This window comes from Lepisma saccharinum, chromosome 23 (assembly GCF_977018435.1).
Source record: "Lepisma saccharinum chromosome 23, izLepSacc3.1, whole genome shotgun sequence".
In the NCBI taxonomy this organism is placed as follows: domain Eukaryota; kingdom Metazoa; phylum Arthropoda; class Insecta; order Zygentoma; family Lepismatidae; genus Lepisma; species Lepisma saccharinum.
Genome location: NC_139251.1, coordinates 50,923,998 through 50,942,086, shown reverse-complemented (window position 1 = coordinate 50,942,086; position 18,089 = coordinate 50,923,998). Strand labels below are relative to the sequence as shown.

The 18,089-nt window shown below is 37.1% G+C and overlaps 1 protein-coding gene across 1 annotated transcript in view; it reads left to right on the top strand.

Annotated features, from left to right (window-relative positions):
* Positions 1-895: 895 nt before the first annotated feature.
* Positions 896-18,089, top strand: part of LOC146005381 (uncharacterized) — a 49,732-nt gene continuing 32,538 nt past the window's right edge. Inside the window, exon 1 of the mRNA XM_083144596.1 lies at positions 896-1,017. Coding sequence (XP_083000722.1) covers positions 998-1,017 — 20 coding nt within the window. The 5' untranslated portion in view covers positions 896-997. The remainder of the gene's footprint in view (positions 1,018-18,089) is intronic.

Below are 18,089 nucleotides of genomic sequence, written 5' to 3'. Positions count from 1 at the left end.
CGTACAGTTAGGCAACACACATGACTCCTTTGCATCGATCCAGGTGTCCAATTTCTATTGCCGGTGACTGTACCTTTGGGTGGCGTCTATAATTTTCTGCTATTAATGAGGAATGGAAGGATGTCAGTCACCTGAGTAAGGTGTAGCCAAATTGTCATTTGTGCGTGTTTAGCATTTTCTCGTGGCCTGGTGAGGGGTGTTCACGTCTTTTACTTGGGATGAAGCATGGGACAATATGGCATTTTCGACTATCATTGAAGCTTGTACCAGTGCACAGCCTCAAAGATTGAAATCTTTGAAGCATTTTAGACTGAGAACCAACTTTTCCCCTCATTTTCTTTCCCTATGTGCACTAATAACAGAGTTGTCCTATAGGATCGCAATTTTGAATCACCCTATGTCTGTTTGTGTGTGTGTGTGTTTGTGATCGACTCTCACAAACCGGGTTGAAGTCCCTACACTGTATGAAACTTCCTATTGTGAGTGTACATTCATTAATTTAATTAATCAGCATTAACTCTCATCATACCGATTAGCCGAAAGTGGTAGAAAAGTGATGAAAAATACAGCCACGAATTCTTCCAGCTTTCCCGCCTTTTACTCTGAAGAAAATTGTCAAGTTTTCTCCTCTTCCTTGGCACTCGTAAATGGTAAAATGAGAAGCATTTGCTTCAAAACTCAACAAACAAACTCTACGTACATTGAATTGATGGCAACAGGCTCTTGTTATCCAAGAATTTACGTTAGATTTCACTTTCAGTTTCGTTGCAAGCGACTCGGAGCGGTTCGTCCACAGTCGGGGAGTTCCGACCACGTCCCCAGGTGTTCAGGTGAGAGTGTTTTGGCCGGCTCGTCACGGCTCGGCTGAGTCCCACTCGGTAATATGTAGGTTAGTATAAAACCTGACTGGATAACCGGGCGCAACCCCACTCAAGATTTTTAAACCACAACGGCAGCGTGCAACGGGATCTGTGCAACTTGTGCGAAACCGGAAGTGATGAGGATGCAACTTTTAACGTGAGTGAAATGTGCCTGTTACTTAATTATCTGTAAATATCCGTAGGGTGGAATATCAACTGACTTCTGTTGGTAATTTCTATAGCGATGAGATGTTTTTCTTGCCAAGAAACAACAGGATAGCTGTGCCATGTTTGGAAGTGTAAGCTTGATATGTTAGTGTTGCGTGCGTATCTTTAATTTCTGTTTGTTTATACTTGTTCTGTCAGCCCTAATTGCGAAGTGATAGCGTAACGTCCAACGGCTTCTTGGTTCGACTCCTTGACAAGGCTGTGTTTGTGTTTGTGTCATTTCACATCGTTTGTTCTTCTCTTTTGGCTAATTGCATTGTCGAGGATGAATGAGATGATGAAGGAAGACTCATAAAGGAACGCATATGCACACACCAGGATTCGAACCTAGAACCGTCGAGATCGTGAGTTCACCACCTAACGCGGACGGCTGACGAAAAGAATGGAATTATTGTTCTGTTGTATATGTCACCAATACACCTTATGTTCCGTGTTCGAGTCCCGGTGTGTGCATGCATGTTCCATTTTTAAGTGTATTTATAACTTCCGCCATTAATTTATTACATAAAGGTTAGTACATCAACTTCTTCTGAAATTTAATAGGAGTTCATTAAATTACGTCATAATGTTTCATTTATTGGAACAATGAACTCTACTCTTTTTTTCATAACATATCCTTTAATTTACAATCTTTAATTTTTAACCTTATACATTTTCTATTTCTTTCTTTTATAAATGTTGTACTAAATTTATCAAGATACGGAGGCCGTAACACACTTAACTACAGAAGTGAAAAGGGGAGTTAAAGAAAATAAATGTATTACAAATACAATTAGTATTTGTTCCGAAATGTTAGGTAAGCAAATTATGATTGTGTAACTGATTCAAAAACGTGAGATAAACAATTCCATTTTCTGCACAGTATAAATCCGTCATATTTTATATTTAATCAATCTATTTATTCCTATAGATAATTATTCCCATCTTGTTTCGTGTAGTAAGGAATCACAGCTTCGATTCCCACACGAGTGTATCCAACGCATTTGAGTCAAGATTAGTCTTCCTGCAAAAAGTGAATTTCGAGACCATTGGGTTATTTAAACATTGACCTTTGGTTAAAACTGTTAATCTAATGTGCCGATAACATGGACAGGAGCAACCAGAAAACTATTGATGGAGATTTCAACAATTAAGTGTAATTATGAATGGAGCGAAATAACGAATTATATTACCCTGTTCTTCAAGAAAATTAAGTTCAAACTGGGAGGTTTGACCTCCGTTACCATCCCTTATCAGTGCTTCAATGTTGATTGACAGTCAATCATTTGGGGTTGTAAAGGGTTACCATCTCCACGTATCTTCCACGTAGTACACCCTGGACTGCATTTCGCAAACTAACGAGGCTCTGGCGTCAGGACTTACAGCCAGTATAATCCTGTGCATTGTATATATATGTTTGGGTTTGTCCATTCATCCTCACCGTCGCGATTATCCCAAAAGTAAGAGCAAGGCGAAGTAAAATATTATAACTCAATCAATCAATGATTTATTATATAGCAATAACTTCTCTAGTTCCTGGGAGAACTACCAACATTCTTCTCTGTGAACAATGACACCTGTAGAAGCAAAGAGAAATACAGGGTGTCCGAATTGAAACGCCCTAATTTCAACTGTCTGTAACTCCACATTTATTTGATGTATCCAAATGAATTATACATTAACGAATATACATAGTCCTGAAGTTTCTGTGAGCAAAGTAGTAATTAGTTCATTTATTCTAGTGCATTTCTACAGGCGCCTGAAATTACCTCTCTCGATTTGCTCTGTGGTGTCAAGGACATGTTGTATTCAACCAAAGTGACATCTATGGAACAGCTTCGTGAAAGGATTACAGTTGCCATTGGGATAACTACACACGCTACTGGTAACCAGGCGGGAAACAGATCGGCTGGACATCCTCCCTACGACTCGTGGGGTGCATGTAGAAATGTACTAAATGTACTCTTTGCTCGCAGAAACTTTAGGACTATATATATTCATTAATATATAATTCATTTGGATGCATCAAATATATGTCGAGTTACAGACAGTTGAAATTAGGGCGTTTCAATTCGGACACCCTGTATATTTCCTTGGACAAATATTATATATTTTCTTCCTTCAGTGTTCATTGTTCGTGCTTTGCATATATTTTTACTTTCTTACATATCTTATTCTCCTTAATTTTAGTCCATCTTTTTGCCTTCTGTTTTTTTGTCTTCTTTCTGCATTTTAGTCTTCTTTCTCACTATCTCTTTCTTCCATTCTCATTATCTCTTTTCATTCTCACTATTTTTTCCTTTCTCATTATCTCTTTTTCTGTCTCACTATCCCTTTCTTACTTTGTCACTATCTCCTTTCTTTCTCACTATTTCTTCTTTTCTAGCTATCTCTTTTTTCTTTCTTTGTTGTTATCCATTTCTTTCTTTCTCGCTATCTCTTTCTCCCCCTTCTCGCTATCTCTTCCTTTCTCGTTATCTCTCTCTATCTTTTTCCTTTCTCATAATTTTGTTCATGGTTTCGATCCTCACCTTGTCCTTCACTTTGTCTTACATTTTCATTCCTTTCTCGCTTCTTTCTTTGCCAATCTTAAATTTTAACTTTCTGAGTACCCTTTCTTCTCTATCCCTCAACTGTTTTTCGCCTCATGTTTTATAGCACACAGTAAACAACTGACTGGAGAGAAATTCTATCACCATCTATTTCCGCGGCCATTTACCGTAAAATAATTACCATGACCGTTTTTTAAGTTTTAATTGCTATTACAAGTTAACCTTAATTAACATTGCAATATGCAATAAATGTACCACAGAAAAAAACCTCAATGCATTAGTTCAAACAAAAAAAATGCATAAAGTCTGTAGCTTAGATGATTGTTTAAGTGCATCATCGAGAAAGATGCAGGAAGGTGCATCAATTTGCTGCATTGAAGTACATGTGAACATTGGGCCTTACCTTTACAAACGATACAAGATGCATCAAACTCCAAACCTGATTCTTGGCAAAAGTCAAAAGGCACACTTTAGTGCTTCAATCGATGCGTTTCTGGTGCATCAAACAGTCTTGATGCATTTTTTTGTGTGTGTAGGTGGATAGATTATCGCTTGTAAACGTTAATTATTCAACAGTTAAATAACACACGGTGTGTTATGCAATAATGAAGATTCGTGTAACATGCTAGTATTTTATTTATCTACAGAGCAAAAGGTGTGTGCAAATCCTTGATTACAACTCGTTCATAGAGTGCGCAAGTCCAGCGCGAATTTTGATGTTTAGCGGACACGCTTCAACATCTCAACCTTTTTAATGACGGTATGTGGGTAGATGACAGTCTGGATTTACCTTGACAAGTCTCCTTGTTCCATATTGGCTATCCTTAGACAATCTTAAAACCCAATGGCAAGAGATTTGTTAGACGTATTAGGAGATGCCCTGATTTATATATTATACGAGGTATCTGCATGTGTTTTTGGTAATAGTTTCTGTAAAGCTCCTTGTACGTACAGTTAGGATAAATAAGTTCCATGTTGCTTATTGATGATATAGACCCTAACCAAATAAGCTACATTTAGTACTGGTGACCGGGTATTAGAGAGGTATAGATTTTTTGAAACGACATTGATTTCTCACTGTTTGCTGTTCGACATTCTGGTTATGGTGAGAAAAGTACTACTCGTACCAGAAAAATCTTCAGTAAAATCCACCTTTAAGATATCAACGGCTCGGAGCACTAGTGACGTAACTCCATTCAAGACAGTTTTGAGAAAATGACATATTTAGATAGCTTAGTACTATACTTGGCTATGGTGCCTCTATGAGCAAGAATTCGAAACTTCAGAGACACTTATAGCACTGAAATGTTGATGCTTCTCAGTTCTAAGTTACACATGTAACTCAATTTTCATGAAATTTGGTGTTACTCCACTTGAGCCTGAACCCCTCATACGTATTTCAAGACTCCTTAAGCTTTCACCTACAGTTATACCATTGCACAGTATTTTACATCGTTTGAGACACCACACAGACAATTTACAAAACACATTTCCTTAAAATTTGATAAGCTTCTGTTCGAAGGTAGTTCACATTTGATTTTTCAAAAAAATAATAATAATCTGTGCACTAACTTTACCGAATTTCGCTTATTCCATTGTTTATAGTTATTTTTTTATATTTGCTCCTACGAAAATCCTACACCTCACAAGAAGCAATAGCCATGACATTTCTACTTTTGTCCTTTACATTCAGCGCATTCCATTGCCGAAGCGTGGCTATGACGTCATGTGATCTGATTGCACTTTCCTTTGCAACTTACGCAAGTGTGCTCTAGGGCAAGAAATCGCGTTAAAACAAAAACATCATTAACATTGATTTCAAAGTAAAGTTTAAGCATGTTTTACTCCTCTGCGGTTCAAATATACGTATATTACTATTTTATAATTTTTAACATGAATGTCAAATGATGTATTATAATTGGAGTTTTCGGTACTGATGTATTTATGTGGATGAGACCTTACAATTTCACAGCATATGTGATTTTCGGGGGAGAATATTTGGATACATAGCTAAATATATTGTTTATATTATAAATTATATGTTGTTTTGCATATATTAATAATATTAATTAAATATGTCAAGTTTACCCTTAGATATTCTAACCGTTTACATTTCAACTTTTTTCACCGGTTTGGTCAATGTTGTTGATCGAAAATAGACCAACATCTTTAGAATAAATAAAGGGTCAACTAGACACTGAATATTGTTCAGATAATGTAAAGTAAATATACAGTCACAATGTACATCTTAAGATGCCTTGAACACATATTAGGGAGAGGAATGTAAAGATTGGGTTCTAAACATTCAAAATCCTCGCCATGTATATAAGTGGTGTAATCAACAGCACACTCCAGCCGTCTTTACACCTCCTCCTCACACGTACGTATTTATTAGAGGCTGGGTAATCCCCAAAGCCAATCTATACAGGGACATTACTTAATTCCTCCACCATGGGAATCGAATCCAGGTCTCACGCGTGTCAGTCAGACTCCCTAGCGACAGAACTATCGCAGCTCAGGTCTGATAACAGTTTATACTAATTAAAGAACCAATGTCACCATGACACCAATAATATTTGATGAAATAAACAATTAGTTATTCCTAAGGCTGAGTGTTGGTCCTTTTTCCATGTAAATAACAAAGAAAAGTGGTCCTGCTTCGTGTAAATAACGAAATTAATTAATCTGAAAATGATTAGTGTTTTCAATTGCTTTAAGGTTTAAATGTTTGTGAATGCATATAATTAGCGTATTTCACCAACAAAAATTACTAGTAGCTACCTGCAGCCTATATTCTTCACAGACAAATGACGTCAAATTTTTCTACATTTGTAAAGCGTCACACACGTAACGCATTTTCGTTAATGCTTTTCCTTTATTCAGGTTATGTCACCATACTCAAGTTTGTTTACATTTGTTAGCAGGCATAATGCAAATCAAACTTATATAACATTTTCCATTTTAGTTATAAAGGAATTTATTCATACCCTTTCGGTATACTCTATTCATTTTCTCTGTATCGTTTTGCTATTTCAAATGATTATTTAATTGTTGCTTTATATTGTAATCTATATCATGGTATGTTGGAATGTTTGTGAGCAATTTCATTAAACGCACTAATTACTATATGATAGAAAACGTCGAAATCAGTAATCAAAATAAAAACCATGGAATGATGGAGTAGCATATTATTATGGAGCTTTAGTTCAGGACAATATGGGTACGTATCATAAATTTGCTTTCACATCAATAATTAAAAAGCATTCATTACTTTAGCGCAATATCAGGTGGTATCAGAAATTCGAATTCATAAGAATAAGATGCGTTTTCATTAGTCCGTCTAGTCTATATTGATATCTCTGCAAATCACAACGATATCGAGATGTAATACACACAGAGCCATCTGTTGAGGACTTTTGTTATTATTATAAATTATAATCATTTTCAAACTTATCAAAATAAAATAAGAGGTTAATATCCCCTTTTCATTCCTTATGGGTTCAATTTCAGAAAAATCCTTTCTTAGTGTGTGCTTACGTCATAAGAGGAAGTCACTCCTAAACTTTCAGTTCTCTAGGTCCAGAGATTTGCGTTGATGAGTTAGTGAGTGAGGACAAACTATTGTTAAACCGTCAAGCCCATGGCTCTATGCAGGCATGTACAGACAAAATGTATTGCGTTCAGTGTAACCCCACTATGACTAATAATACATTAATCATAATTATGAGTAATAATTTAACCTTTAGATTCTTTTATATTATAGAGAAGAGAATAGTTTGTAGGAAACAGTAACATGCATTATCATCAACGGAAGGGTTGAAAACGTATTACTAAATTGCTTATAAAGGTGTTCCAGGTTCGATACCCGGTGGAGGCACATAGTGGTTCCGATCCCACCTTAAACTGTAGGTCCAGTCCCGGTTAGCCTTACTGTGCACAAAGTGTACTTAAAACACCAAATCAATCAATCAATAAATAAATTGCTTATACTGACGGAGGAAAAAGTCATTTCTAAATTTCTGATTAATAGGAAGCCACTATTAAAAATATTTATATATTACAAACATTCACGAAAATCCTCCAATATGGACTTTCATGCTAAATTATTATAGATATATATGAATGACTCAATTAAATAAAAATATGTAAAGAATAATACAACAGTTCTATTAATACAATCCTTTAAAATTTTAGGTTTATATGATACTAAATGCTTTAGACTAAAATATGTAATCATGTAATCCCAACTCCAATAATTATTTATTCCTTTACACATTCTTCATCTTAAATTTTTTAAATTTTTCTGAAGTAATCTTTCAGAGCCTTGAAACAAGGAAAGCTGTATCTACTGTGACTTGTTCTTGATCGCGCGCGTTGAAGAAAACACTGCACTTAGACTCATTGGATTACTTTTAACATTAATGACCCTTCAGAAACAGGTTTTCACAACGTTTAACTACACGATAAATTAAAACCGCGCCATAAAATATAAAACGTTAATGGGGAAATGATACCATGATTGTGCTGTCTGAAAAGTGAGGTATACGTTCTGATATTTACTTAAAACAATTTATTCAACAAGGACAATGGAATTAAGAAAGATGCCTGCTTAATATCTAAAATTTGTAAACGAACCTCATGTGTATTACATGTTACTTATAAGATTGCAGTAATATGAATAGCTTTTACTAACTAACTAACTCTCTAGCCTTCCTAAACCCGAAGGTTCATGGCTGCAGCAACACAGGCCTTCCATCTGTCCCTATCTTGAGCAAGATCTATATACTCTTTTCCATCCCTACCAATTTCCTTTAGGTCCATCTCAACGTTGTCCCTTCATCTTCGTTTTGGCCTTCCTACAGGTCTCTTACCATCAGGTTTCCCAACAAGAATCCTGTAAATTCTATTTTACTCTCCCATTTGTGCCACATGGCCTGCCCACCTAAGTCTTCTTGATTTAATTATTCTAATAATATCTGGACATGAATACAAATTATGCAGTTCTAAATTATGTAACCTTCTCCACTCACCTGTCTCCTCATCCCTTTTAGGTTCAAATATTTTCCTAATGATATTATTTTCAAATACTCTCAATTTATGTTCTTCTTTCAATGTAAGGGACCAAGTTTCACACCCATATAATACTACAGGCAAAATTACTGTTTTGTATATTTTAACTTGTAGTTTATTAAATATTAAACAAAAAGATAAAATTTTATGAAGAGAGAAGTAACATGCATTTCCTGAATTAAACCTACTTTTTATTTCCTCTTTAATATAATTTTCATTTGTTAATATTACTCCTAAGTATTTGAATTTGGAAACTGGTTCAAACGAGTTGTTATCAATAATTAGATTTTGATTATTACCTAACACTTGGTTTCGGCCTGTAAGCAAGTATATTCAACATTAGTAACCGACAAATGTCAATAATCTATGTAAGCAAATTATAGTCTCCTATGTTCCTCCCATTGTCGTGGAATATATTTCTGGATTTGTATGAGTAACCATGTGCATGGACGTCCGCAGGATTTTTCCAAGGAAGTGTCAAGGAAGGTATTTTTTTCCAGGGTTTGCAAACAAGGCACATTTTCCCCCATGTTGTTCCCTCAAAAAACATTGCTTAAATTTGAATTTATCATATTCATGCAATAATTAACACATATTATTGTGGTTGAAATGAAATTATATGTGTCAAATATATATTTTTTGGTTGACTTTCATTTTCCACGGCCCCCTTGCCCCCCTTCCGGACGCCCATGACTATGTGTGCGAATACATATTATGGTTTTCTAGAAGCATATTTGTTTCAGTTCATGCAAATCCTGAGACATATTTTGCCTATAAACATTTTAGGCACATATTAGATACCTGTGTAAGTATACATATTCTGTGCTACAAGAAACATATTTCACTCAGCTGATACAAATCCTGAAACCAGTGGCGTGCCCAAGAGGGTGGGGGGTTGTTGGAAATCATAACGCTCCCTTCGGCCCAGCTTTTCTTTAAAGGAAAAAGAACGTCAAAAGCAGGAAAATATTGCAAAATGAGGACTGACCAGTAAAAACGTATACGTAATCCCCCGCCTCCCTCTTTCGAAATTCATGAGCACGCCACTGCCCGAAACTTATTGTGCCTGAATTTATTTTAGAAACGTTGGATTTGTATGAGAAGCACGTGTAAGCATACATATCTGTCCTTCCAGAATCATATTTACAAAGCATACAAATCATGGGACATAAATTGTGTCTAGAAAGATTATTAGATACGTAGAATGTGTGTGAAGAAACTTGTGTAAGGGCATACATATATTCTGTGCTTTACTAGAAGCATATTTATTCCAGTTTGTAAAAAAGCCCCAACACCGATTTCTTCTAGAACTTTTTTTTTTTCCAAAGCGTATTTAAAGTCCATTTAATGATCAGATGGGCTAATCAGGACGACCTACGGATCCGAGCCCTTTTGCAATTTGCCTCCACCGGAGATCGAACCGTGCTACGATGCCAGGGGTGCCGTGTTTGAATCCCGGCCTCATCACTCATCCCCATCTTCGCAAATTAGCCAAAAGTGGCACAAGAAACGAAGTAAAATAAAGCAAAGCAATCAATCAATCAATCAAACCTCCTGCTGCTGACGAAATGAAGGTTGGACGTTTATCTGTGGTGGTACTTTCGACATTCGGTCTTGAATCTTCCTTTCTACATACACTTATCCTAACTTGTATGCAACCATTTTAACTGTTTTGTGTCGTTTGTTGCGTTGTAGACAGTTATGTGCATCTACGGCTAAACAACGATAGCCTACGTCTAGACTTTTTTATATCGTAATCTATGTAAACAACATGGCATAAGGCGCTAGCTTAACCAAGGGTACTATAGCAGTATAACAATTATACAACGTACCAATTACTGAAGTGTGAAAAGTAACATGTGTACTCTTCGTTACAATTACAAACAATTTATGGATGACGAAAAGCACAACGGAACATATTATAGTGTTGTGTGGAAAAAAATCTTAATTTTGCCTCACGACTGCCATCTGTTGTTTGAATACAATTTAGCTTTTCACTACAGTTGATAATAGGGAATGAAAATAATTTTTGTTGTTGTAAATAAGATTCTTGTCAACTCGATGGGAACAAATATGATTGTAAATTCCACTTCCCTTTCACAAAAGCCCTGGAAATTAATTTTTAGTGTAGTTTATATTTTCTACGTAGTCTATGTAAACTACAGCCAATGTAATCTACGCGTAAATTACATGTAGAGGTAAACGTATAGTTTACGGCACATCACTGGTTGTAACTGATGAATGAAACATACTCAATTTTGGATAGCTCGACAATGGGATATTGTGCCACATTAAAAAATGGACATTTGACAAATATACGTGTTTGAAAAGTAGATTCCTTATTTGTTCTTATTAATTTTTTTTAAAGTAATGTATGAATTTAATACTTTCCTAAATCAATACGCCTATTCACAGCATTATACGTATATGGTTTATCAATATGCATCTTCTATCTTGCTTCAGAGTATCTTGTGTGACACATGTTACCTTATTTAGCATGTGTCAATACAATAAACATACAGAATAATGTGATTATTTGCCATACAAATGTTGATTGTCCTTACTGTGAAAGGTATGTTCACTAGTCTCAATGTACTGCTAGTTTAAACGCGATTGGCTAGTGTTCCTGGGTTCAAATCCTGACTAAGAAATGGATGTAGTTTGTTCTTAATCGTTCTGCCATTTCGACATTCACTATTTGTCCTCCCAGTTTCTATAATCCTACGAAGGTATGTGAAGGGATTGAAATAAATACAACAAACGAAAAGCGAATGACCACTGCATTAACTAAATCATTTCAGACGGAAGAGACAAAATAGTCTTGTAGTAACATTTTGTTTATTATTGTGTTTGTTCATTATTATTAAGCATATTTAAATGTTTTCCCGACAGTATAAGCCGTATTTTAGACTTACTAAAGTATAAACCAGTGCAACTTTTCAAATTTGATTAACAGAGAGATGTGTATCTAGTTCACCAATAGGCATATGAAGTATATTGGATATATGTCAAGACCTTCTTATCTATATACTGCTTACATTATTGCTACAAGATTTATTTAAATTAACCAATTTGCAGTGGCGTCGCGTGCGGTTCACATACGAGTGTTCACAATAATGTTTTTGTACTGAATGCAGATTTACTCCTCTCCCTTGCAACTTCATATTCAATTGAAAAGGTGAGAATAACAGTTCAATTTATTTTCAACAATTTTCCCCCAAAATCACGCTATATTTGAAGTAATATAAGAAGGACCTAGGGGAAATTGTCCCTCTCTCCCTTAAAACTCGCCAGGTTTAGTAAATTCTCGCTAAAGTTTGCAACTATGTAGCGCAGACAGTTTCGAGTCCCCCTAGACATGCTTTGTATATGCTGCACTCTGGTGCCGTAAGAAGTATTACCGCTTGCATCAGTGTTCGCACAGCAAAGTGAACATCTTCGGGATATAGTGGCCAACAGCCCGTTAGCTGCCAGCTCTATGCAACACGCACAGCAATTGTGTTCAACGCCCTCCGTGGAACACCGTAGAAGTCAGTGTTACCAACTATCTAGAAAAGTAATCGGACGGAAAGAAGTCGTGTCAGAGTAAATTGTGTGTAAATACTCGTACCACAAACAAAATATTCTTTCGAATAAATATACGCGCGCGCGCGCGTGTGTGTGTGTGTGCATTTCATATGTACGTAATTCAAGACATTCTACATGAGTGTTCACGTGCTCATGCGAACATTATCATGCGACGCGCCTGCCAATTTGATGAAATTGATGAAGGAACACTCACAAAGAACAACCATGCCCTGGCCGGGATTCGAACCCGTAAACCCTAGCGTCGTAGTACGCTGTGATAACCACTTCGCCACGGAGGTTGGCAAGAGGTTAAGGGAATAAACAACAACAACAATCTTCTCCAGAACTCTTTCTTCGTAATAAGTTTATAAATTCAATCCCCATAGAAGCATTTATCATTTACGCATACTGAAAAGCATACCCCATTGTTGCATGTCATCGCGTCCAATACCTCAAGTGACTGTAAGCTAGTTTTTGCTCCATTCAAGATCCAGTGTTCTGTTTACACGGAAGTGAGTGTAGCCGCAAACACTTGCGAGTGGGCGAAGGCAAGAGAAAGCGCTGGCGCCGACGGTGGACAGCTCGGTTTCAATGCAAGGAAACAGCCAAAAAAAAAGTGCGGGACTCCCGGGAACTTCAAGGCTAGAGGAATAATCTCATCGAAAGCATTGTCAACAAAACCTCTTTGTACGGGAAATTTTCCATATTGTTGGTAATCAGGATTTCGAGTATAGTGTGATACGTTCCAAGAAAGATGACCAGTTACTCATCTTGCAAACTAATTGTTTATATGGAAACGTACTTTCCTTGTAATCAAGATCTCTCGGCTTCGATACCCGGTGGAGGTTCATAGTGGTTCCGATTCCACTTTAAACTAGACTGTAGGTCTAGTCCCCACTAGCCCTTTTGTGCATAAAGTGGACTTTCAACAAAAACTCAAGATTTCGTCCACTGAGAATATAAATGTTCAATGTCCAACTTTTCATTTTTTCAGAAAAGCCCTTTAAAATTTGACATGATATATTTCTTGGAACTTTGTCACCATCGCGTTGAAAGTTTGGTTTGTGTCATTGCAAACGCTGATATATTGAAGCCCCTCAAAAAATAATTAATTATTGAACAATTGCAAGCAACACCCGCTTTGATTTGAGAGCGCCAGTGTTCTGTCTACCAGATTTAACACTGCATTCTGGAAACGAGATGGAGATGAAACAATTTCATTACAAATTTTCCATTCGGTAAAGTAAAAATAAATAATTCATATTTTTGGAAATCAATCAACTACTTTGATACCACTTATACAAAATGTTGTCTGTTAATAACAAAAGAAAGAACCAAAGACCACAACTATTGCTAAGCAGCTCCCACAAAGACTGAGGTTAGAATGAAAGTGGAATATCTCACACTCGGGTTGCGCTTGTGGTTGGTTGAGGAAATTGTGGTAAGGTTTCATTGGCTGTTCTAGTTTGCACTCTTGTGGCTGCTTCCAAATTCTACTGTACACATGGGTCAAAAAGACTCTCAATATATCAATATTTGTTGTATGTAGGCATCTGACAATTGCAGAGATGAAACAATTACATCCTAAATAGGCCACAACGAAAATATCTTGATTTGTTTAGAATTTGGAGATAGAACATTTACATTCTCAATGGACGATATGTTTATCTTATTTATTAGTCTAAATATTGACGTTATTTGTGTAAATAGGTTCATTAGGGGTTAAGTGGTGGAGCCTCCCCGATGGCGCAGTGGTAGCGTCGTCACCATCTAATCAAGAATCCCGGATTCGATTCCCGGTGGAGGTACATAGTGGTTCGGATCCCACTTTAAACTGTAGGTCCAGTCCCGATGTGGCCGCGGTGGCTCACTCGGAAACGCGTCTGACTACCATGCTAAAGGTTCCGGGTTTTATCCCCTGCCGGTTCAAATCCGGGAACTATTTTAACTTTGGAAGCGCCCCCGGCGCCCACCCAGCGTCGAATGACATGGGTACCTGGGGGAAACACTGGGGGTTAAACGCGGTCAGGGGCGTGATGCTGATCACATCAGCCCGCACTCACGACTGGATCAAGAAAGTGTGGGGCGTTACCCCCACACCCCCTATACGACTTCATGGCGTGGTGCTAAGCACAGGGGAGCACTTTACCTTTCTTTACCAGTCCCGATTAACCTTACTGTGCATAAAGTGGACTTAAAACACCAAATCAATCAATCAATCAAGTAAGCGGCGACATGGGCATTCCACAAGCTCCATACTCTTGTCAACTACAAATACAGCCTTAGATTACATTAAAATTACATGCTTTTGAACTAAAAATTTCTCTCCTTCCCTCCCGTACTCCCTCTCTCTCTCTCTCTTCCTCTCTCCAAGTATGATCAAAAATCCATTTTTTAAAGTTATCCGTAGCGGTATAGGACGGCTCCAAGATTAAAGAGTGGTGTGTTCCGTGAAGTTCACTAAGCAATGATCCGCATTTCTATTACTTTCAATCATAACTAACCTCTTAAAAGTCATATATTCAGTTAGTTCGACAGTAGCATCCAAAAGTTAAATATTAAACAAGGAGGCGTTCATCACTAATTTTCCCATGAACGAAAAATGTTGTCGCATTTTCCAGTTTCGAAACCAGCTAAAACTTATGAAGAAATTTTGATATATTGACTCAGAACTAGCGCTAAGTCCTTGAAACTCATATAATCTGTCATTTCCGTAATGTGATAACAAATTTCATTTTTATACAAGATTTTATAATTTCTCACTGAATGAAGAAATTTCTCAGAACATTGATCACATTCCATGTCAAGAAATGGGGTGTATTTAAGGGGAAACCTTCTGGGAAGGCACCCTGCCAGTCCAACAAGACTGTGTATCCTCTTTGGTGTTTTTTTTTCCCTTTGTCTTTATGTATATTGATTGCCTCTTTACAGCCTCAGCTAGTAATTGGTTATGGAGTTTTTTTGCCCCTCAGAGGCAGTATAGCTTTAGTAATTGATAAAAATTTATGACAGTATTGTTTTAGTGTCTGCGGGTCCAATCAAATGCCACCTGGCTCGGCCTCTCACACATAGAGGTCATGCAAATGACAGAGCAAGAAAGGAGAGGAACCAATGAATAAATGTGATGGCCAACCACTTTTTTCCTCTCCGCGTGCCATTGCGAATGGAAGAGCCTTCTGGCGAACAACCTTGTGAGCGATTGATACTTTTGGCAACCTGCCTGTCCCGACGGCTATGGGTGTATCTGCGTGTTAGGTCCGCCAACTTGTCTGTCCAGATGGGGCAGTACACGGACAATAAACTTGTTACATGGGAAGGGACGAATCAATTCACGAATTCCAAAAATGCAACGCGGCAACCTTGAAAACTTTCGAATACTCGTTGTGCTGTAACAAATATGTCGGACTTCGATCCCCCACTTTCGTTTCGAAAGGTTCCTGCGATTTGCGAAGATATGCTCGCAAATCCCGTCACTTCCGTGAATATTTTGAAGCCATTCACTCGTGAAACTGAAATTGCTGTATGTGTGAGGATTTCCATAACGGAAACTGACGTCACATTCACGGTATCTTGTATTATTATGTGACGTATTTGCAATTCCATTTCAATTGGGATAAGATTTATTTCCAATAAATGCAAATTTGTGTGTGTGCCAACCCACAAAGTATGCGGTTTCATTTCAGTTGCATCTGCTATCTTAGTTGTTATTTTTAGTTTTGGATGCTTTGAAATATTTACGTAGAATTCGGAAAATCGGCAATGTACCTTTAATTCCTATTTCTGTATGTTTAAGTTCACTCACGTCCCGCACCGTGGCGTTGCGGTCTAAGGTGTCGTTCCGGATACGTGACACGCGCAAGCTCGAGTCTCCTGAGGGAAGCGTAACAGCTTTTCTCCCAAGATTTCGGCCTGTGTATGGAACTGGTGGACATCCACCATCGTGAGGAAATTTGAGAGCTACGAATGAGTAGCGTAACCGGTCACGGAAACCTGCAACAGCGACTGGGGATTCATCGTGCTGACCACACGTCACCACCCCGGAACTGGTTTGTTGATCTCCCACCTTTGGGATTGAGTTAGTAGAATCAGGCGTTAGTGAGACTGGCAGTCGGTAGGAAGTAAGGCCCTGATCGTCAATGGGCTCTCACGCCACTGGTTATTATATTAAGTCTACTCACCCATAATCTATATACTGAAGGTTCCAGTTCGAGTCATAGTATCTTTGAGTATCCTTTCATCAATTTAATTTAATCATGACACTACGCAACAAATTATTTTTGTTAATCTGATTTTCTTTTTTTTAATTTTGTGCCTACTAATAGCGTATATAATATTGATATTGCTTTATTGTCAAAATTTACCACGTGAGGGAATTTTCTCGAAATGATGATCTGTGAAATATCCATGTGAATAATGTATGTGCATCAGTGCATTCTATGCCCTACATGTGAATGAGCATAAAATATCATAGTATTTAAAATTGAGATGGACTATTGGACACATTACCACCTAGTTTCATAGTGCTTCGTTCTCTTGGTAGAGATTTGCCAGAAGTGACCAAAAAATCGAAGTAAGAAAATCCGTTTTCTCCTCAATCTTAAAACCCTTTGCCTTACTTTTGTAATTTATAAGAAACTTTTCTAGCGTAACGCAACTCCCATGCTGCGTTTGGGATCGAACCAAGAACCTCTAGATTGAATTGGGTGATGTTGTTATTTCTCATTCATCTCTCAGATGGTTATCACTCGCTTGGCCTAAATGTGATAAATGCAAGAGGTTACATTTAAAGGAATGGCGATATAAATTAACTTAGGTTAGATATGGGTTTTATACTCTCCATGACTGAACCGATATGGATTGGTTAAGAAAAGGATATTACTTGCCTTACAAATAAATGAAGATTGTCATGTGCCAGTTTCGATGACACAATGAAAGTTGCAAGGAGGAATGGTTTCTCTGAATCGACGAGAGATGACAGCACGCTATATAAAGAGGAGCAAAGGAAATTATAAAAAACTTAGAGCGGAGAAGAGGGATTATATATATTATAGTAAATTGAGAAATATATAAAAGAAGAGTTCAAATACTATAAAAGAAATAAATAGAATGTTGTATATAGTAAATTAAAATAATTAAGAATATGGCCGTATATGAAACGTTTAGGAAAGTTATTAAGTAAGCGAACGAATTCAGAAATTATCTCTTTTTGATTCTCTGGCGAGGAGAACGTCGCTAGGTTTTGGTTGCTTGTTCTCGGTGGCGCTGTTGTCAAATTAGACGCCCCGAAGCACTTTACGGTTGCGCTCTTTATTAGTCGCACTGGGCCATCGGCAGCGCTTGTTATTAGCAATCCTGGTTATTTCCCTAGGTTGTTGTTTTAGGAGGAGGCGCTATTGTCAGATTAGACGCTCCTAAAAAATCCTCTATAGCTTTGGTTCAATTCTCTACAAGGAATGCAGCATAATGATTTGTCTATATTGTTGAGAAGAGATATGGTAAAGAGAAATATTTGCGATAAATGAGAGAAATAAGACTTTTTCCAGTGGCAAAGAAGAATAAAAGAAATAAGAATTTGCTGTGGAAAGAATAAATAGAAGAATTTATCGAGAATATCTCATCCGAATATAGAAGATAATAAGAATTGCTGCTGAAAGAAGAAATAAGAATTGATATGAATAGAGGAAATAAGAAACAGCGATGAATAAAAGGGGATGACTATTTTTTGTAAATAGAAGAAAGAGATTGTCATAAAAGGTAGAAGAAAGAAAAAGAAGATTGTCCTTTTACCAAAGAAAAGAAGTGGAAATTGAAGAAAGAAGAAGCCTTTATTTCC